The sequence below is a fragment of the Dendrobates tinctorius genome, unplaced genomic scaffold (assembly GCF_039654945.1).
Source record: "Dendrobates tinctorius isolate UK_male_01 unplaced genomic scaffold, ASM3965494v1 ptg000107l, whole genome shotgun sequence".
Classification (NCBI taxonomy): Eukaryota; Metazoa; Chordata; class Amphibia; order Anura; family Dendrobatidae; genus Dendrobates; species Dendrobates tinctorius.
In genome coordinates this window covers 47,645,815-47,667,500 of record NW_027361775.1, presented here as the reverse complement: position 1 = coordinate 47,667,500, position 21,686 = coordinate 47,645,815, and the positions used below count along the sequence as shown (strand labels likewise).

Below are 21,686 nucleotides of genomic sequence, written 5' to 3'. Positions count from 1 at the left end.
GAGAATCTGGCTTTACCTCCCCTAAAGAATTAGCCTTTGTTGCAGCACAAAAGTCTGATTCTGCCATATCTAACAGAGCTCCCCTCCTGTGTTCTCTCTACAGAACACCATTCTGGCGTGCCAAGACCAGTACTTTGCAGGGGGTCAGGGCTATGATTGCCCATACTTCTCCTCAACGTCAGCAGCCAATGTTGATGTTTCCAAGGATACTTGGGTCTCTCTCTGGTCTTCTGGTCTCCTGGACAACAGATCAAGCAACCAAGGTCCACAATCCCACGGTGAGTCCACTCTATAATCATGCATCTTATCTAGGTACCTTCAGTCTAAATAGTCTTTCTTTTCTATTTTTACTTTGCATCTAAATAACCTTGGTAAATCCTGGATCTAATTTGTCACTCCAGGTCAGTCATATGTTGGGTGCACTCTTCAAGATGATTACCTCTGGGGGGATCAGCTGTCTAATCAGATGTTCACAAACAAACAGGTAAGCATTGGTGTTACAGGCACTTTAGGGTTAATCTTGGGTACAATTCTGCAAGCTTCAGTGATCTCAGCAGGGGGTGGTGAACAGCAAGGACAGACAGACACTTTCTATAGCTCACATGCATCTTCTAACCTGCGGTCTCTCATTCAGCTCCAGGATACTTTAGTCCAAAGGGAAGAGGAACTGGCAAGGTTGCACGAGGAGAACAACAAGTTAAAACAATACCTGAACTCCACTTTTGTGAAATGTTTGGAAGAAAAGACCAAGGTGTGTAATTCTATCCTTCTAGTACAAGTGTTGTTTATCAGTCATCATGGAAGTGATCTGCTAAAGTGATGACCACCACTCTACTTCTGAGGGTAGATAGGAACCTCCTGAGATGCGGGCCACGTGGGATGGTGGTAAATGTCTCTAGTATGCTGATTTGATGGTTGTACAGCCAGAGGTGATTCTTTGTTGACAGCAGAGTCTCATCCTGACTGTGATCTGTTACTAAATGTTTTCTATTGTTTGTACGTGCAAATTGCACCTGCAGTTCTGCTGGATCCCCTGCGGTGCTTGGCTCCAGGTAGAAGCTCTCCAGCCTCCTCCATGGTGCATTGTCTGTGTGCTGGAATGTCAGGCTCCTTACAAAATCACTGCTAGGCAACAAAGTACATGAAATGATTACTACCGAGTGTGATACTAAGATTGCAATTTTTTTTGTATCCCAGAAGCTGCTGCCCAGAAGTGGTCTTGGAGCTTCTCTAAAGAGGAAAAGCAGAGTTAGCAGCCTCACTCCTCCTGAAACCTCAGCTAAAAAGGCCAAAAGAAATCTTTTTAGTGACTTCACTGCCTGCGAGGAGCAATCCAGCCCTGCCATTGAAAAATGGGTGCTGCAAACTCTTGGACTGAAAGATGTCAATACTATTGATGACTCTGCTACAGATAGCTACAGTGCCATATCTACAGAACTTATCAACAGCCTGCCAGGAACAAACTACAGCAATGCAGAGGGATCCACATCTTCTGGATGCATCCCAGTGCTAAGAAGGACCCCTGTACATGGCCAAGCAGGGAGGTCCTGCACCCAAGACTCCCCTTGCATGCCAGACTACTCTCCTTCCACCTCTCTTGTCAACAGTGAACCTGTAAGTCCCTTCAGGTCTCCACTCTACTACACTCCTGAGGTCTCTCCAAACAAAACAGACATTGCTTTCACCACATCCTTGAACCCTCATTGTAATGTGAAGACCCACAGCTTCTCTAATGGCCAGGCATTTGTCCGGAGGGACACTGAAGGAGGATGGAGGTTTACATGGGTGCCCACACAGTCTGGGTAGTCCACTGGATGTCTGGTCCACGGTCCTGGATGTTTACAGAACAGTTTTGCACTTGAATTGCTTATAAGAACTTAGGAAGACCTCCTCAGGACTAAAGCTTGTCACAATCCTGGTAGTCAGTCTAAAAACCTTTGGACTGGGTGCTGGTATACTACCTAAGGGGGGGGCTTTGTTTGTTTACATGTAAATGTATATATGTATTATATTTTTTCCATGAAAAAATAGTATTTGCTAACAGTTTATTTCTGTTGGGTTCCAAGTGCAATTAATGCCAGTGCAGTTCTACTGACTTAGTTCTTGGTTTGCACCTGTTTGTTTTGCTGCCTATATGTGATCACTGCCTATTTTTCATGTTTCTATCAATATGAAATAGAAGGATAACATTGACTTGATAACAATAGACACTGATCTCCCATTGTGCCAATGTGAAACCCTCACCCACTGCCAGGCTGGCCATCAGAAATGTACATTAAATTGCTGGACAGGTCTTTTGTTTTCTTGCTCCATGATTAACAGGTTGAGTTGCCCTTTAACAAGAATGGACTTTTTTTTGTACCAAGACTATTTATTTACTGCTCATTGCATTAATAAGGACAATCACGGTCTAATTTCACTGTGTTTAATTCTATATGAATAAATCATAAAAACAAAATCCTTGAGAGCTGGTGTTTTATGCCTAGCCTGTGCAGTATTATAAGTTGGAAAGTGTCTGTGTGTATGTCTGTCAAAATAAAGATTGAATAATATATAGGGAAAATCTGATATAAAACAACTAGAGTGTGCACATTCACTACACTACAAATAAGTGTAGCTAAAAAACTTGCTTATTAAAAAAAAAGCTAAATCCGCTATAGTATTGACTTATCATGCTTTATATATTATACTTGATGCATTCTGTCACCCTGTAACCTAGCACTAAGACTTATGGTCACTGCAGAGATACCAGAATCATATCTTATAGTTTTGTGCTTCTCCAATTTCTACTCACAGCTATGTTACATATGTATGGCATGTATTTTATTTTCTGATATCAGAATTACTACCTAATCCAAAATATACAATAATTTTTGTTATTGATACTGGTGCATTGTTATAATCATAAACATAACTACAATATAGGTGACAGGTATTTGCATTTAAGTTTGCCTAATATTAGGTGTGCTGGGTGCAGAGGAAGTTTCCTTCTTAGACTGTTTAGAAAAGTCTAGGTCATGTTTGCACTGTAGTCTGGGAACATAATGTTCTGTACAGGCTTGTCGAGTTTAAAGATTTTTCCAGTAGTTATGGAATAACTTTCTGATTATTGGGGGTCCAATGATCCTGAGATTCTAGAACCCGAGAACGGGCCTCTGCAGCCCTGTCTTGCATGCTCGACTTCCGCTCCATTCATTGTCTATGGGACTCCTGGAAATAGCCATATGCTGTACTCTTCTTTCTCTGACATTCAAGATAGGACTACTGAGCCCCATTCTCACAATTACTGAGATTCCCAGCAACTGGACCTCCAGCAATCAACAAGTTATCCCCTGTTTTATGGATAAGGATTAATTTGCTAATTTGGGAATAACTCATTAATTCGCTCTCAATTTTCACATAGTATTGCGATTTTACAGCTATGGTTATAGTCTACCTCAAGACTATAAACCAAAAATAACATACCAGCTAATAGCTATCAGTGTTTTCTAATGGTTTCTTTTGTAATCTTTGTGTTATTCAGGGTATGTTCCTACATCAACTAACCATAGACAACTGCCTCTACTGTAATGTACTGATTTTCTGCAAGCAAAAATCTGCTATACATTCACCCTAACCCAAACCCTACATTATCATTATAGCCTATATACTACTGACCTCCATAGAGAAAATCTAGTGTCATCCAGATGAGATTTCCCAAATTAAACTGGTTTTCTGGGCCCAAACCAGGAGGACACTCTGGATACTACAACTACACTTTATACATTGTTTCATATTATGTGAAAGCTTCATCTGAACACAGTACTCAGCCATTTGCCAATGACATAATGTGGTCAATTTATTTAGATGAGATACTAAGCTGATAGCACAAATAAAGCCCCCAATACTATCAGGGCATTGACTTCCTTTGGGGCCCAATGGATCTAAAATGAACTGAGTCTCAGTTGAACTGTTCCCTAAAAGTCGGCACCAGACACTTTCAACAGATGTTTTAACAGATTGGAAATGCGACCTGTCTGGATACCTAATGCCCAACTTGAGCCAAAATAATTATTTTTGCTTTCTTATTGAAAGCATATCGCAATAATAGGACATAGAAAACTGGCAAAATGTCACTGTGCAGCCCTACATTGTCCAATTGTCATTGATATTATATGTAGAGGATTACCATATAATATTTTGCCAAAATCTTAATTCATATTGGTGGCAAATATATAGATTTCTACAAGCCCCATTTACAATAAATCGGCATGTAAACATGCAAACCAACTATCCGGTAAAACTTCTGTAATGCCACAGATAGTTCAATTTCACAGGTTTTGGGCTGTGAGGTTCCCATTGTTAAATAGGACGAAGCTGCTAAAGTGGTCATTAGAGCACATAGCGGCTTTGACTTCTGTTGGCCTCTTTCCGGTTGCAGACAGCAGGTAGACTTGTAATAGTCAACAGTCTGTTGGCCACCTTTATCTCCTGCAAGAATGGCTGAGAGAAGCCAACAGGATCTCCGAAGCTGCCATGTGCTCTAATGAACACTTTAGCAGCTTCATTTTAGCTATCAGTAGGGGTCTCTGAGGCAGACAACCATCATGGAGAACATATGATACTTTTCTGTGACATATGACAAGTTCGGAACATTTAATTTCTAGGTCACATTTTTCGCGCTACCAAACGAGTACAAATATAGATGTCATACGATCTGAAAAGACAATCAGAAACAAATAAACAAAACATGAAGAACATTTTTAGTCAATTGGTAAAAGGAAAAAAAAAGCGAAATACCGTCATATGTATAAAATAAATATCTAAAACAAAGAAAAGTAACATATATATAGAGTAGTTATGAAAGGTATTGATAAAAGCAATGTACATATAAGTAGATACTGTATCTGTTAATGATATCTATAACTTTGTATGCTACCCCCCTTCTCATGTACAGCACCATGGAATTAATGGCGCTATATAAATAAATAATAATAAGCTATAACGACCGAGCCACTGGGATCTGTCTTAATGCAATTGAACAATTTTTATTATTAGTAATATGCGTCATTCATGATATGATAATCTCATCTTAGAAATAGACCCCCTCAGGGTTGTGTTTTCAACCAGACCAATTGTCTCAAGGTGAGCCCGATTTATATGCTAATGGGAATGTTCTGGTGCTTACCACAGACAAAGAGTTCTTTAAAATTGTACAGTGTGTTAATGGCTCATTTACATGAACCCACCATGGCCATTAAACAACCACTGATCGGCTATATGCAAGCCAATGGACAGTGGTTTACAGAGGCAGACAAATGTTCTATAAATGCAGAAATAGTGTTAGTAGATCATTCTGAGAGAATCAAACATGTTATTGGCAGCACTTTTCCTGTTTGTATAGTGCTGCCAATAATGATGATTTATTAAACAGCTTAAACATCATCACATCAGCAAACAAGCATTTTCTTTGATCGTTGGGTAGAAAAAGAAAAATAAAGAACTGTAATTATGTGGTCGCATAAGTATTCACACCCTTAAGCTAAAACAGTCTTTTATGTAGGAATCTATCAGCATGGCACATCTAGAATTGGCAATCATTGCCCACTCTTCCTTTTAATATTGCTCCAAATCTGTCAGATTGTGAGGCTATCTCCTGTGTACAGCGCCCTCCTGAGGTCAATCACACATTTTCAATTAGAGTCTGGTCTGGGTTCTGGCTGGACCATGCTAAAACTTTGATCTTCTTCTGGTGAAGACATACTTTTGTTGAGTTAGAGGTATGCTTAGGGTCGTCGTCATGATGATCGATGAAATTGCTCTTTAGCTTCAGCTTTTTTGCAGTGACTTGAAGGTTTTTTTTGCTAAATTGACTGATATTTGGAACTGTTCATAAATCCCTTCATTGTGACTAAAGCCTCAGCTTCAGCTGCCGAAAATCAACCTCAAAGCATATGTCACGGGGCAGTTGGGACAAAGCAGGAGACGTGGAACCTGGGCCCCTGAACTGCCCCTCAAGCTAGGGAGGTGCCCTGACTTTCCTTAACTTGGGGGTACACTTGAAGGTAGTGAGGCCCAAGTCCCCGACCTGTCCCTATCTCCTGTTTAGCCCTGAGCTAAACCACCAACCCCCTCCCCAGGGGGTGAGATAGGAAATAAAGTGTACTGCACAACACCCAAAGGAAAAAGGGAAAAACACCAAAACACTTATCTTGCTCTGCTGCAGTCATCAGGCAGCAGAGTGAATCACCGGATAAACCTTTCGCAGTGGCTCAACACCTAAGAACCAGTGTAGGGAAGGTGACCTGAAGGACGGACGTGTCAGAATAGAGAAACGAAGGTTTGCACAGTTTAGACAAGTGTCAGTTACTACAGTGGGGAAACAGCTAAGAAAGTGTAGTGGACGTGCAGTACCTTGGGTTGACCATTAGATGGCAGGGAGGAGTGTGAGCAAAGGACTTGACATCAGCTTAGGGCTTTAGAAACCGTTGGTCATGGGGATCGGGAGTGCTATAAATACTGAGGGAGGGTTCCAGAAAGTTCCAGTCCCCAGGGGTAGCTCCAGTGACAGGAGGACTGTGACAGTCTGTGCGCTGTGAAGAGAATCCAAACCAGGGGGACTGAGGAGAGAGAACGTCAGTGGGGTGGTCCTGACAGGAATACCGCAAAATAGACGAGACACAGAGGTTATATCGACGAGGCACAGAGGTTACGGATACCGTGTTAAGAAAGACGTTGTGTTCAGTGAAATTACTGTTGGTTTACGGGCCTAAGGCGGCCACAGTGACGGACCTGTCAAAAGCGTCAACAAGAGTAAAGGGACGGTACGTATATATATACGTCCCTGGCGAAAGTGCGGTGTTCTGTGGCGTATTGTAACCAGAGAGCCTTGAGGAAAAATTGCGGAGTGCTGTGAGGCTGTCAGGCGGACAGTGAGTGAATAAAGCTTGGACCTGTTGCACCCAGAATCTGTCTCCATCTTGTCTCTGTTTCGTCTCTGCGCGGTAAGAAGAGGGACCACCCCCCAGCTCGGGCCACCGACCCTACACCAGCTGCCACCTTCTGCGGACACCGGGCAGTCAGAGTACACCAGTTTCAGCAGTGGCTCTTCACCTCAGAGCCCGCTGCTCACTTCACTGTGGTTCACATCCAAAAAGCAAAATGCTGCTATTACCCATGCCTGCTCATAGACCATGTGACCCTATATACGAAAAGGGAATGGTCAAATGATCAGGGGCCAAACGCTGCTATAACCCCCATGACCACTGGGGGCAAAAGGTAAACTAAAGAAATTATCAGATGTAATGACACTTGTGGCCACCGGGGGCAAAAAACCATATCAAGCCCCCAGAAGCCTGAAAATAAAGGTTTTCATGAGGGAACCTAGACTCTGACTCGGACCCAAGATTTGGACCATGACAGTACCCGTCCTTCAATGAGGGGCCTCTGGACCCTCAACACCGTATTACACTGCATAACACCTACAGTGCTGACGCCTTGATCCATGAGAGTTCACTTCAGCCATCATCTGACACTCCGGGCCAAGGGAAGAGAGTGTAGATGGAGGCGAAGACGTATACTCTGGAGGCACCACAAATCTCCAGAGCGCAGACCTGGGGAACGAGCTAGGCCTGGGTATAACTCAGACACCCATGCAAACACGTACGCACCCAGGTCTGGACCTGAACGTTTATTGCCATTCACTCTCTTGCCACTAGATGGTGAACTCCTCACAGCACCGACAACAGAGGCGTCCCCCGTGTCGTAACACTCACACCCCCACAAGGCTCAGAGGCAAACTCTCCTCTCTGCCCCTCTCCCTCCTAAGAGGACTCCGACTCAGAGGGGCAGCTTGTGGTGAGGGTTGCGACTTACCCCTACTCCCTGGCAGCACCCCTGCTGCCATTACTGGAGGAGAAGGGGACGGGGATATGGAGGAAATATCCGCTCCTTGGTCGTCTTCCTCCACACGACCAGGAGGGGGCGGCTTCTTAGATGGTAAAGAATTTTTGGCGTGAGCCCCGCGGACCATGTCACCAGTGTGCTCACTACAGGGACGTACCCCTTCACCTCGGGGAACCCCAGACAGCACCATGGGGACACCAACTCCAGCAGGGACTCCAGGGGGCATATTCACCAAAGTCACAAAAAACTCGTCCACTGACCGCAGAAATGGTGAATTGGCTGGCAGGGAGAAGGCCCAGGATAGGGGATCACCTTCAAGGAGGGCAATAATGAATCCCACCCGCTGTTCCTCACTCCCTAATGAACGAGGGCAGAGCCTGAAGTGTAGCTTGCAGGCCTCCTGAAAAAACAAAAAATTCTCTCTCCCTCCAGAAAACCTGTCTGGGAGAGATAACGTGGGCTCTGGTTGAGCCTGCATCTTCTGAGCTGAGCATACCCCTCCCACTGCTGCAGCTGCTGCTCCACCACACCACGCAGCACCCCACGCTCCTCAGTGAGGGTCTGCAGCAATTGGAGACAAGTCTGCATAAGGGCCATGGCTCACCTGGAAAAACTGTGATGGTTGGTAATAATGTCATGGGGCAGTAGAGAAAAAAGCAGGAGACGTGGAACCTGGGCCCTTGAACTGCCCATTAGTTCAAAAGCTGCTATAACCCCAATGACCACTGGGGGCAAAAGGTAAACTAAAGAAAGTATCAGATGTAATGACACTTGTGGCCACCGGGGGGCAAAAGCCCATATCAAGCCCCCAGAAGCCTGAAAATAAAGGAGTTTTCATGAGGGAACCCAGACTCTGACACGAACCCAAGAATTGGACCGTGACAGCATAATACCGCCATTACCATGCTTAAAGAGTAATTGTTGTTTTAATTTTTATTTAAAGAGGTTGGCCACTACTGTACATGTCCGTTTCATGTGTACTAACTGACATAGATAAGCATTTCACTAAATACTTCCCTTTGCCAAATCCTGCTGTAACCTGAACTACTATTCTGGTCACATGATCTCCGATTGAGAATCTCCTGGAGTACTGTGATGCAAGTCAGATTATCCCTTAGTTTTGCGTGGGTGGGCGGGCCATGCCACATTGGTGGGCAGGGCTTCATTCATAGAATCAAAGAATCATAGAATTGTAGAGTTGGAAGGGACCTCCTGGGCCATCTGGTCCATCCCCCTGCTCAAAGCAGGATCCGCTAAATCATCCCAGAGAGATGTCTGTCAAGCCTCTGTTTGAAGACTTCTATTGAAGGAGAACTCACCACCTCTCGTGGCAGCCTGTTCCACTCATTGATCACTCTAACTGTCAAAAAGTTTTTTCTAATATCTAATCTGTGTCTCCTCCCATGCAGTTTCATCCCATTGCTTCTGTCTTTCCTTGTGCAAATGAGAATAAAGATAATCCTTCTACAATGTGACAGCCCTTGAGATATTTGTCGACAGCAGGTAACGTGAACTAGCGAGTGATACAGTGAATAAAGTAAAGTTCTGTGTAAAACATGACCCCAAAACAGAAAGTGTGCCACTTGAGAGTTATGATTGAGCCACCCAAGGAAATTGAAATATCAGGTATAGATAGGTTAGTAAAGGAAGGAAAAATAGGAAGTTTAGTTTTGGAGAGATTAAGTTTCAAATAGAGGGAGGACATGGTATTAGAGTCAGTGGGCAGATAATCCCTGGTATTTTGTTCAAAGGTGGGAGTGATTTCAGGAGAAGAGGTGTGTAATTGGGTGTCACCAGCTAACAGATGATATTGGAAACCAAATATGCTGATGGTTTGTCTAATAGGGGCATGTATAGAGAGAAAAGGAGGGGGCCTAGGACTGGGCCTTGAGGAACGCTGCCCTTGAGATATTTGTAGACAGCTGTTAAGTCTCCTCTCAGTCTTCTCTTCTGCAAGCTAAACAATCCCAACTTCTGCAACCTTTACTCATAAGACAGGGTTTGCAGACCGATCACCATTCTGGCCGCTCTTTTCTGAACTTGCTCCAGTTTGTTGATGTCTTTTTTAAAATGTGGCGCCCAAAACTGGACACAGTATTCCAGATGAGGTCTGACCAAAGAGGAGTAGAGGGCAATAATGACTTCACGTGATCTAGACTGTATGCTTCTGTTAATACATCCTAGAATTGCATTTGCCTTTTTGCTGCTGCATCACACTGTTGACTCATATTCTGTATGTGATCTATTAGTATACCCAAGTCTTTTTCACATGTGCTGTTGCTTAGCCCTATTCCTCCCTTTCTGTATATGCAGCAGAGCTCACTCGGTTTCTCTTAATGCTACCATCTCTCCCTGCAGACACAGCCCTCCCCTGCATCTGTATGTATATAGAGGGTATGTACACTTGTATACACACTACTGGATATGCTGTTCAGTATACATACACCCTGCTGTATTCACTTTGTAACGTGAATTCATTCAGATCTATCCTATTCATCCCATCATCCATGTAAGTGAAAGTGAGAGATGGGATGATGTTTATTCTCTGGGCTGGTGTAATGGTGCTTTGCCCATTACTTATATTCCCTGCAGTGTATTATACAGGATGTTTTGCTAATGCTGTGTGTAAAGCTGGGGGAGGAGTAGGAAAGGTTTAGGTGGAGTTACAGGCCTGCATCACTGCTCGCTTGCGGCCCAGCAAAAGTAATGATTCGAAATTTAGTAAGAAGGGAACTGAGGATTCTGATCATTATCATCATCATCTGATCATTATCATGATTATTATGACAACAGAGCTGATGCCAGGGAAGAGGAGGCAAGGCAGAAAGGCATAAAACAACATGAAACTTGACAGAAAAGGTATATGGTGACATTTAGGGGCATTATCCATAATCACTTATGGCAAAGCCAATAACTGAGTCAGGGTAGTGAACAACCTCTTTAATAAATCAATCGTACACATGAAAATAAGCAACTTTGTATTATATCTTATCAGAGAACTCTGGTTCTTTCTCTGCCAGTAATGATCATTGATTTTCAAAGTTCTCAAAAAAAATCTGTGTTCAGTGAGTTCAGATTGTTTCATTATTGAAATAGGAAATAAGGTGTCTACTGGTAAGATTCTATGTAGATGGGAGGGATAAAAGATAGAAAAGGGAGGAGCTAGAAGCAGAGCTCCTCCTACCTCTTTGTCAACATATAATCTCATCAATAGCCTCTGTCATCTCCTATTATATAATAATAATAATTTGTTCTCACTGAATACAGATTTTACCTATGAATTGATAATTTTGAGAATAAATGATCCATCCTGGCAGAGAAAGCAGCAGATTTTTCTGATAAAATACATTAGACTTGCCCATATATGTGTGTTGTTGATTTAGGAAATAAAAAATATTTAACTCTAGGTATGATGTTCGCATTCATCAGACCATAACACTTTTTCCCACATGCTTTTGGGATACTTGATATACTGTAAGTTTTGCAAAATATAGCTAGACTTGCATGTTTTCTTTGTTAGAAAAGCCACTTGTCTTGCCACCCTAATATAAAAGTCAGACATATGAAGATTATGTGAGACTCTTGTCACTATTGTGATAGCCTAGCAATCACATTCAGTACTTTCCAGAAGTTCCTGCAGCTCCTTTAATGTTGCTGTTTGCCTCTACGCAGCCTACCAGACCCATAATCATTTGTTTTTTAATCAATTTTTCAGCTCCCCATTCTGTAAAATGTTTTTGAACCATATCTTTTGTTGTAAAATGCAGCTAAGAAAATGTCAGGAAAATCATATTAGAACAGTTAAACTTTATATGATATAAATAAATAAGGGGTTTGTGGATGTAATCCGTGCTGCCGAAATCGATGCAGAATCAGGATATCCAGATAAAAGAAAGTGGTTTATTCAATGCTTTTCAAAGTTCGAATGACTTCTTCCTCAAGACATAACTACATGTATATATACATGTACTGTATATGTAGGGTTCTAGCAGGTTCGCAGGATGCAGTGACGAGACACGAGACTGAGTGTGGTTTGTGGAAATAACTTTTATAAACTGTAGCCGCTGGGCTATATTGAGCAACCAAAAAAAAGGATTAACAGCAACCAGTCCACGCAGGGACTCAACAAACCTAACAACACTTTCTTATGGGTGATACGACTAACCCGGTTGGCCCGGGTGCTATAGGCCACGTATGACCAAACTGGGGGGTCCTTATCTCTTATAATAAACTTATCCTTCCGGGGGTTTGTCAAGATCACAGGCGTGGCCGCGTAGAGGTCACTGATGCGGCTGCCTTGATGCCTCGATATTCCGGGATGGAGCTGGGTACAACAGGCCCTGAAGAAGCGATGATGGTGGGGCGCAACAGGCATGGAAGAAACGATGACGGTGGGGCGCAACAGGCCCTGAATAAATGATAACGGTGGGGCGCAACAGGCCCTGAAGAAACGATGATGGTGGGGCGCAACAGGCCCTGAAGAAACAATGATGGTGGGGCACAACAGGCCCTGAAGAAACTGTGACGGTGTGGCGCAACAGGCCCTGAAGAAACTGCCGGTGGGCGCAACAGGCGTCTCCTTGCGGCTCTTGTCTCACCGCGGGGTTATGACGCAGTCTCAAAATATAACCGTTCCCCAACCTCTGCTCAGGGTCCCTGAGCAAACTGGACCGGGGCCTCTACTACTGCCTGTTGTGAGGTGGCGACCCCTGGGGCCGGTGATGACAGGGCCACAGCTGTGGGAGAAGGCAGGGGGGAAGTGTCCTGACCGCTGTAAAGGAATGGTCTGTCGTCGATGCGGTCGCCTGAGGTATCCGCCTTGTCACAACAGGGTGGGAAGCAGCAGGAGTCGCTGTATGGGACCGTATGCGGGAGCGGCCGCCGGTGCCAGTCTCTCACGTGTCACTAGTCGGTGAGTCCGCAGCTTTCCTTTCACAGGCCCCTGTCGGTCTCTCCACAACACACTGTCTACTCCCTCGGTCCTCTCTGTCTCACACGACTTCCTGTCTGTTGTCCAGCTCTCTGAAAGCTGCCACTTCAGCGCGCCCCCTGCTCCTTTTAAGCTTGCCCCGCCCCCTGTTTCCCTGACAACCTCAGTCAAGTCTTTCCTTTTACTGTCTTCCCAGTATTGTTCCCTCAGGAACCCTGATGGCGATCCCCTGGGTACCTGTCCTTTCACTGTCTGGGAGTCCTCCTCCCCACACTCCCCCACCCTGTAAGCTCGCCAGTCCTCGGGCGAGGGCCTTAGTCTATTGAGATCGGTCTGTAGAGGTTTCAATGTTCGTTGCCATATGAATTGATCTTGCTCATATCGTTCAGGGGGTTTGCCGGCTGTTGACTGCTCGGAGCGTCTAATTTCGACTGAGGTAGAGTCGTCTGGGGTGGTGGACATCGGTAGGCTGGTTGGTGCAGGCCGGCTAATTGTGTCAGATGATTCATTACTGAGTGGAGGGCCTCCGGGTCCTGGGAGACAATCTTCGTCATCGTCCAGGTCCCAACATACGGAAGACGGTTCAGATGTTGACGGGATAGGCTTCGGTTGCTTCGGGTCAGAGGAAGTACATGGGCGTAACATGGTGAAGAGTTTGCAGCCGGTGGCGATGATTTTGGACCCAAGACGACATTCCAGTCCAGGGCTGAGGTTCTTCGGGATCTAACTCCACCTCCGTGATCCCTTTACCTTATCGCCCAAACAACAGGGAATAGGGGGTATAGCCAGTCACTTGATGTACCCTATTGTTATAGACCCAAATTAATTCGGAAACATATTCGGGCCAACGGGCCTTCTTGTCACTCTCCAGAGTGCGCAACATCTGAATCAATGTCCAATTAAATCGTTCACAAGCCCCATTCCCTTGCGGGTGATACGGTTTGGTCCGGGATTTGTCAGTTCCATAGAGTTGATGTAGTTCTTCCATGACTTTTCCCAAAAAACATTCTCCCTGATCAGAATGCATTCATTGAGGACAGCCATATACTTGTATAAAGTTTCTACAAATGGCGGAGGCAGCTGACTCTGCGGTCTGATCCCGAGTGGGGGTGACCACAGCGAACTTGGTGAAATGATCTACCATAATGAGACAGTGTTCGTATCCCTGAAATGCGGGCCCAATGGTCAGATAATCCACCGTCAGGAGCTCAAGGGGTGCTGAGATCACAATAGTCTGTGTTGCGGCTCGCTGAGCGGGTGGTTTGGCTAGTTCGCACAAGCGGCAGGTCTGGCAAATTTCATCCACAACAGCCGGCAAGCGCGGGTGGTAAGCTTTCTGTTGCAGCCATTGCAAAGTTTTTTTTGTTCCGAAATGGGCCCCTTTTTCATGAGCCTCCCGAGCCAGAACGTGAAGTTGGGCTCCTGGCGTAACCACCTGCCAAACCGTCATTGAGGTTGTTTGTGATGTTATTTTATGATACAATAATCCCTTTCGGATAACCAACCTCTCCCATTGTCGCAGCATAAGCAACAGGTCTTGAGTCAAATTTTGCCATTGAGAGTCAGGGGGTAATTGCCCAGCGGCGACCCATGTCCTGAGAAGGCCAACCTCTTCGTCTTCTTGTTGCTGTTGTATCCACTTATCCCGGGCTTGTTCTAATATGCCCCTTGGGGTCTCAGAGGAAGATTTTTTTTTATTGTCAGTTGTGAGCACGGCAGCAGTGAGAGCGAACGGTATTTCCTCTCCTTCTAATTATTCGTCTCGATTCTGTCCTGGAGTTGTATGTCGAATCCTGGTGAGGGTGTCTGCATGGACATTCTCGGCCCCTCTTTTGTAGATAATCTTATAATTGTACTTCGCCATCCGGGCCACCTATCACTGTTCCAGAGCCCGCAATTTGGCGTTTTCCAAATGAGCCAGCGGGTTGTTGTCAGTTCGCACTACCACCTCGGAGCCCGCTATGTACTCTGCAAATCTCTCCATCATAGCTCACACCACTGCGAGGAGCTCGACCTTAGAAGAACTGTAATTGTCAGGGATACGCTCGGAGTCATGGAGTGAGTGACTTCCATATGCGATCACTCTCTCCCGGCCATCCTGAACCTGTGACAACACAGCCCCCAGCCCGTGAAGACTCCCGTCAGTGTGCAGGATGAACGGTTGGGAGAAATCCGCATATGCCAAAACACTGGGGCATCCGAGAGCGCAGCCTTGAGGTCTCGGAAGGCTTCTTCCTGAGGGTGTTGCCACTGGATTTTTCGCCCATTGGCCCCAGCGGGAGCTCCCTTCAGCAGGTCGTGCAGGGCTCGAGCTCGACATGCAAAATTCTTTACGAAGCGACAGTAATATCCAGCTAACCCCAGAAAAGCCCGCACATCTTTCACCGTCTCGGGGGTAGGCCATTCCTGGATAGCATCAACCTTCTCCCGGGATGGCCTCACACCCTGACCCAGATACTCAATCTGAGAGCGAAATAGGTGGCATTTCTGAGGCTTCACCTTCAACCCGTACTTTTGCAACCGGCTGAGTACCTGTCCCAACCGCTTCAGGTGGTCCTCAAAGGTGGCGGCATAGACGATGATGTCGTCCAGATAGATCAACGTAGCCTCAAAATTGAGATCTCCCAGACACCACTCCATCAATCGCTGAAAGGTCCCGGGGGCGTTGGCCAGCCCAAACGGCATCTGATTAAACTCAAACAGTCCCATGGGCAATATGAACGCCATCTTGGCTCTATCTTCTTCTGACATGGGCACCTGCCAGTACCCACTGGCCAAGTCCAGGGTTGAAAAATATATAGCTTTTCCCAAGGTGGACAGGGATTCTTCTATGCGGGGCAGTGGATATGAATCTTTAATAGTGCAAGCATTCAGTTTACGATAATCCACACAAAATCGTAGTGTACCATCTTTCTTCTGGACCAACACGATTGGTGCCGCCCAGGGGCTTTGACTTTCCCGTATCACCCCTTTTCACAGCATTTGGGCCAGCAAAGTTTTCACCTCTTAATAGAGTTGTGGCAGAATCTGTCGATATCGTTCCCGGATCGGGGCTGCTCCTGCTGTGTGGATTTCATGAGTGATGGCGGTAGTACACCCAAAATCGTCCTCATGACTAGCAAATACTTCATCGTACTGTCCCAGCAATGTTTTTATCTGTGAGAGTTGGGCTGCAGTTAATCCAGAAAGCTCGGCCCACATCTGCTCCAAAATCTTTCGGCCCTTCTCTTGTGCCGAGACTTCGTGGGCCTGTAAGGTTCGTATTGTTACTTCCCAAGGATTCTCGGGGTGTACTTGTAATTGAACCTCAGGAGCTGGCAGCACTTCTAAAGGCCTTACTAGTTTGGCCAGCACAGTCAGTGCTTTCAGAGCGGTGTCTTGGTCTTCAAGGTTAATGCAGCGCACCAGGACGGCTCCTTTTTGCATGGTAGCCATGGAACGGGCCACCAGTATACCAGGAGGTAAGCGCTCCGAGTGACACGGCTCCACCTGCACTTCCACGCCCTCCAAGGGTATCGGGGCTCGAATGGGCAGGGCCAGCACAGTCTGTCCAGGAGGTAGCACAAGCAGAGGAGTCGCTGGCATGATGACCTTACCCAGAGCCTCGCCTTCCTGGCGGTCCTGATGTACCCGTGCTCCCCGCACCAGCTGCTGGAATACCTGTCCCTGGGCTGTGCGAGAACCCCACTGCTTCAGAATCCTCTGTGTAGGGTCATTGAGCAGTAGGTTGCTGAACTCTCGTAGAACATTCATGCCTAGCGTGACAGGGTGTTGCTTATCAGCTTCTCCTTGAGTCAGTATCACCCCTCTGCGACCAAGGGATTTACCACACAGCGTCACTTGCACCCACACCACCCCGGCAACTGGAACCGGCAGTTGGTTGGCAGCTACTAGTCTGATCACGGGCCCCCACTGAGGCCTTGCTGCTTCCGGGAAGTTCTGTTGAAAATACATTGCGGGCATAGTGGTAACTTGTGACCCCGTGTCCACCAGGCACCGGACGGCCTGGCCCTCCACTTCTGCCCAAACCACCGGGCATTTTGCTACCAAGTCTTCGGGACTTCCACCACCCCTAGTTGTGGTTTTCGGCTCCGAGCAGCGTCCCCCCAGCCCTGAGCCCTTTAGTTTAATGGCGGCCGGGGTGGGTATCTCCCACGCCGCGGACACTCTCGGGCAAAGTGGCCTGGTTCTCCACACTCAAAACACCGGGCCTGTGTAGGTTGACCACCCCGCGGGGAGCGTAATCCCCAGAAGTCGGGGTTAAAGCCAGGTCGTCCAGTCCCGGTCTCGGTTCTTCTCTTTATTTTGGCTAACTCACCCTTAATACTTTTCAGCTCTTGCTTCATCTCTTCCACCCACTGAGGCTCCTTGACTACATTCGCAGAGGCCTCCACACCTTGGACTTTCCCCATGGGGACCGCCATCCCCTGCTACTGCTCTTGAGCATGTGCCTGACTTCCCACCTCTGAAAAATCTATTCGGGGATTCATCCTGATCTGTTCCCGCAGTGCCTGTTTGACTAATGGATCTCGCAAACCAGTCACCAGTAGGTCACGTAGGGTAATGTCAACAGGTCCTGCCCCTACCCCGTCCTTTCTTTCTATAGCCGTATGCAATTCTTGGAAGACATTCATATACTCTGTGATCGTCTCCCCCTCTACTTGCATCCGACTAAACAAACGGGTTCTTAACTCTCCCACATCAGTAGAGTCCCCATGGGTCTGTTCTACTATCTGTAACACTTTTTCAAAAGTGTTGCGGTGACCTGGAGGTATCAACATCACTGACCTCTGCGTCTCCCCGTCCAGTGCCATGAGTGCCACCTCAGCTTCCAGATCAGGGGTCATTGGGTGCATCCAAAAGAGCCCCCGCATCCGCTCTGTCCAGCTCCATAACATAGTATTGGAGCCGGAAAATCTAGGCAGGTTGTTCAGCTTGGCCCCCAATGATATGCTGGTACGAAGACCCTCATCATTTGTAGAGTTTACAGCTCTACCCTGATCTGAGGCACCACTGTCTGTGCTTGGAGACTGCATCCTGCCGACTATGCCAAGTGTAGGGTTCTAGCAGGTTCGCAGGATGCAATGACGAGACACGAGACTGAGTGTGGTTTGTGGAAATAACTTTTATAAACTGTAGCCGCTGGGCTATATTGAGCAACCAAAAAAAAGGATTAACAGCAACCAGTCCACGCAGGGACTCAACAAACCTAACAACAATTTCTTATGGGTAATGTGACTAACCCGGTTGGCCCGAGTGCTATAGGCCACGTATGACCAAACTGGGGGGTCCTTATCTCTTATTATAAACTTATCCTTCCAGGGGTCTGTCAGGATCACAGGCGTGGCCGCGTAGAGGTCGCTGATGCGGCTGCCTTGACGCCTCGATATTCCGGGATGGAGCTGGGCACAACAGGCCCTGAAGAAATGATGACGGTGGGGCACAACAGGCCTGGAAGAAATGATGACGGTGGGGCGCAACAAGCCCTAAAGAAACGATGATGGTGGGGCGCAACAGGCCCTGAAGAAACGATGACGGTGGGGCACAACAGGCCCTGAAGAAACGATGACGTGGGGCGCAACAGGCCCTGAAGAAACTGTGACGGTGGGGCGCAACAGGCCCTGAAGAAACTGTGCCGGTGGGCGCAACAGGCGTCTCCTTGCGGCTCTCGTCTCACCGCGGGGTTATGACGCAGTCTCAAAATTTATCCGTTCACCAACCTCTGCTCAGGGTCCCTGAGCAAACCAGATGGGGGCCTCTACTACCACCTGTAGCGAGGTGGCGCCCCCTGGGGCCGGTGATGACAGGGCCGCAGCTGTGGGAAAAGGCAGGGGGGCAGTGTCCTGACCGCTGTAAAAGAATGCGGTGAACGGCCGCCGGTGCATGTCTCTCACGTGTCACTAGTCGGTGAGTCCGCAGCTTTCCTTTCACAGGCCCCTGTCGGTCTCTCCACAACACACCATCTGCTCCCTCCGTCCTCTCTGTCTCACATGGCTTCCTGTCTGTTGTCCTGCTCTCTGTCAACTGCCACTTCAGCACGCCCCCTGCTCCTTTTAACCCCTTAATGTCCAATGACGGACACAGTCCATCATCAGACATCTCCCCTGCTTTGATGAGGGCTCCGGCAGTGAGCCCGCATCAAAGCCGGGACATGTCAGCTGTTATGAACAGCTGACATGTGCCTGCAATAGGCGCGAGCGGAATCGCCATCCGCCCGTGCCTATTAACTAGTTAAATGCCGCTGTCAAAGCTGACAGCGTGCATTTAAATAGCATTTCCGGCCGCCGGGCCGGAAATGACGTCACCGCCGACCCCCGTCACGTGATCGGGGGTCGGAGTCATGTTGCCTGGACAACCAGAGGTCTCTATGAGACCTCTATGGTTGTTCCAGGCATATGGCTTTCAGCGCCACCCGGTGGTCGGCGCTGAAAGCACAGCAGTAAATCTGCCACATATGGGCGATCTGCTCATCGCCCATATGTAGCAGAGCCGATCGGGTTGCGCAAGCTTCTAGCCTCCTATGGAGGCTATTGAAGCATGCCAAAAGTAAAAAAAAAAAATGTTTAAAAATAAAAAATATTAAAAAAAACTAAAAGTTCAAATCACCCCCCTTTCACCCCAATCAAAATAAAACAGTAAAAAAAAAATCCCACATACACATATTAGGTATCGCCGCGTTCAGAATCGCACGATCTATCAATAAAAAAAAGCATTAACCCGATCGCTAAACGGCGTAGCGAGAAAAAAATTTAAAACGCCAGAATTACGTTTTTTTGGTCACCAAGACATTGCATTAAAATGCAATAACGGGCGATCAAAAGAACATATCTGCACAAAAGTGGTATCATTAAAAACGTCAGTCCGGCACGGAAAAAATAAGCCCTCACCCGACCCCAGGTCATGAAAAATGGAGACGCTACGGGTCTCGGAAAATTGCGCAAATTTTTTTTTTCTTTTTTTAGCAAACTTTGGAATTTTTTTCACCACTTAGATAAAAGAGGACATAGACATGTTTGGTGTCTATGAACTCGTAATGACCTGGAGAATCATAATGGCGGGTGAGATTTAGCATCTAGTGAACCTAACAAAAAAGCCAAGCAAAAAACAAGTGTGGGATTGCACTTTTTTTGCAATTTCACAGCACTTGGAATTTTTTTCCCGTTTTCGAGTACACGATATGGTAAAACCAATGATGTTATTTAAAAGTACAACTCGTCCCGCAAAAAATAAGCCCTCACATGGCCACATAAACGGAAAAGCAAAAAAGTTATGGCTCTGGAAAGAAAGGGAGGGAAAAATGAAAATGTAAAACCAAAAATACCCCTGGTCATTAAGGGGTTAAGCTTGCCCTGCCCTCTGTTTCCCTGACAACTTCAGTCAAGTCTTTCCTTTTACTGTCTTCCCAGTATCATTCCCTCAGGAACCCTGATGGCGATCCCCTGGGTACCTGTCCTTTCACTGTCTGGGAGTCCTCCTCCCCACATATATAAAACCACTTTCTTTTATCTGGATATCCTGATTCTACATCGATTTCAGCAGTGCCGATTACATCCACAAACCCCTTGTTTCGTCATATCTGCGACCCGTGGATCTGCTGCAGCTGGTGTTCTCAATAAGATCTATATGCCCTATCTATAAATCTATCAAGTTAGTGCAATCTGAATGGATTAGTTTTTTATCCATCGGATAAGACCCTATTGTGCTGATTTCCTCCACAGTTTGTTCCAAACTTGATATGATGTCAATCAGAATCTCTTTGGACATGGAAACGTATAAAAAGTTGTGAAATGTTTCTTCTTGGTATGATTTTTTACATGACAAAAACTTGGCATTCTTACAGGGGTGTGTAGAGTTTTAATATCCACTATGTATGGTAATCATGACCTATTCTTAAGGCCTTGCTAACATCGTCAGGTTTTGACTCCAAATCTAATGTATTTGGGGGCGCCAGCCAACTGATGGTCAAGGAAGATGTCGAATGGGCATTCAGACATGATATTGCATTTATCTCCCAGAGATCAGCCACTGGCTGATGTGTCAGCCAGCAGGTTTTACATAAAGGACATAGGAGCAGTTGACCAAATGACTTTCCCTTTGAATGGCAAATTCAGCTGAGATGACTGTCAGGTAAACAATCAGCCATCAAATGTGTATGGGGGCCAATAGGATAGGATTAGAGATGAGCGACTTTGCCTTTTTTCGGGTCGAGTCGGGTTTCATGAAACCCGACTTTCTTAAAAGTCGGGTCGAATGAAATCGGCCGACTATAGGGAAAAGTCGGGGACCGACAGAAACACGAAACCCAATGCAAGTCAATGGGGAAGAAAAGTCGGCAGGGAGTGGAGGACAGTAAACACACCTACAGTACCCATTTCAATGCCAACAATATCAATTCTTATTACTTAAGCTTGTCAACCTTAATTTACTTTATAATAATGGTTACGCATTGAAAACTGGGGGTTATTTGGCTAAAGTTGTGGGGGGATAGGGCTGGCACCAGGTTTTCGTGTGCCCTGGGCCAAAGAGTGTCAGTGTGCCCTTTTAACAAATACCACAATTCATAATGCTCCGATACAGCACCGAAATATACGTATAGTACAATGAAAAATATTTCACTGCTTACATGACATGACTAATATCTATTTTAAATTCTACAAAAGCTCAAAACACGGACAGTATAATACTCCATACAGTATTATGGCCACCACCTAGTGCGCCATACAGAATAATGAGCCCCATATATTTCTCCATACAGAATAATTGGTCCCATATAATGTTCCATACAGTATATGATGAGCTCCACATAATGCTACAGTATATGTTGGTCCCCATGGATGATGCTCCACTGTCTTATGGGCCCAAATAATGCTCC

General features: G+C 46.2%; 1 protein-coding gene across 2 annotated transcripts in view; it reads left to right on the top strand.

Annotated features, from left to right (window-relative positions):
* The window catches only part of GMNC (geminin coiled-coil domain containing), a 4,578-nt gene extending 572 nt beyond the window's left edge, over positions 1-4,006 (top strand). The window contains exons 2-5 of one of the 2 annotated variants that reach the window (XM_073589432.1): positions 104-278; positions 402-484; positions 635-751; positions 1,201-4,006. In XM_073589432.1, the coding sequence (XP_073445533.1) occupies positions 104-278; positions 402-484; positions 635-751; positions 1,201-1,806 (981 nt within the window). In that variant the 3' untranslated portion in view covers positions 1,807-4,006. Of the gene's footprint in view, positions 1-103; positions 279-401; positions 485-634; positions 752-1,197 lie in introns of both variants that reach the window. The other variant, XM_073589431.1, reaches the window with a different exon arrangement.
* Positions 4,007-21,686: the final 17,680 nt, after the last annotated feature.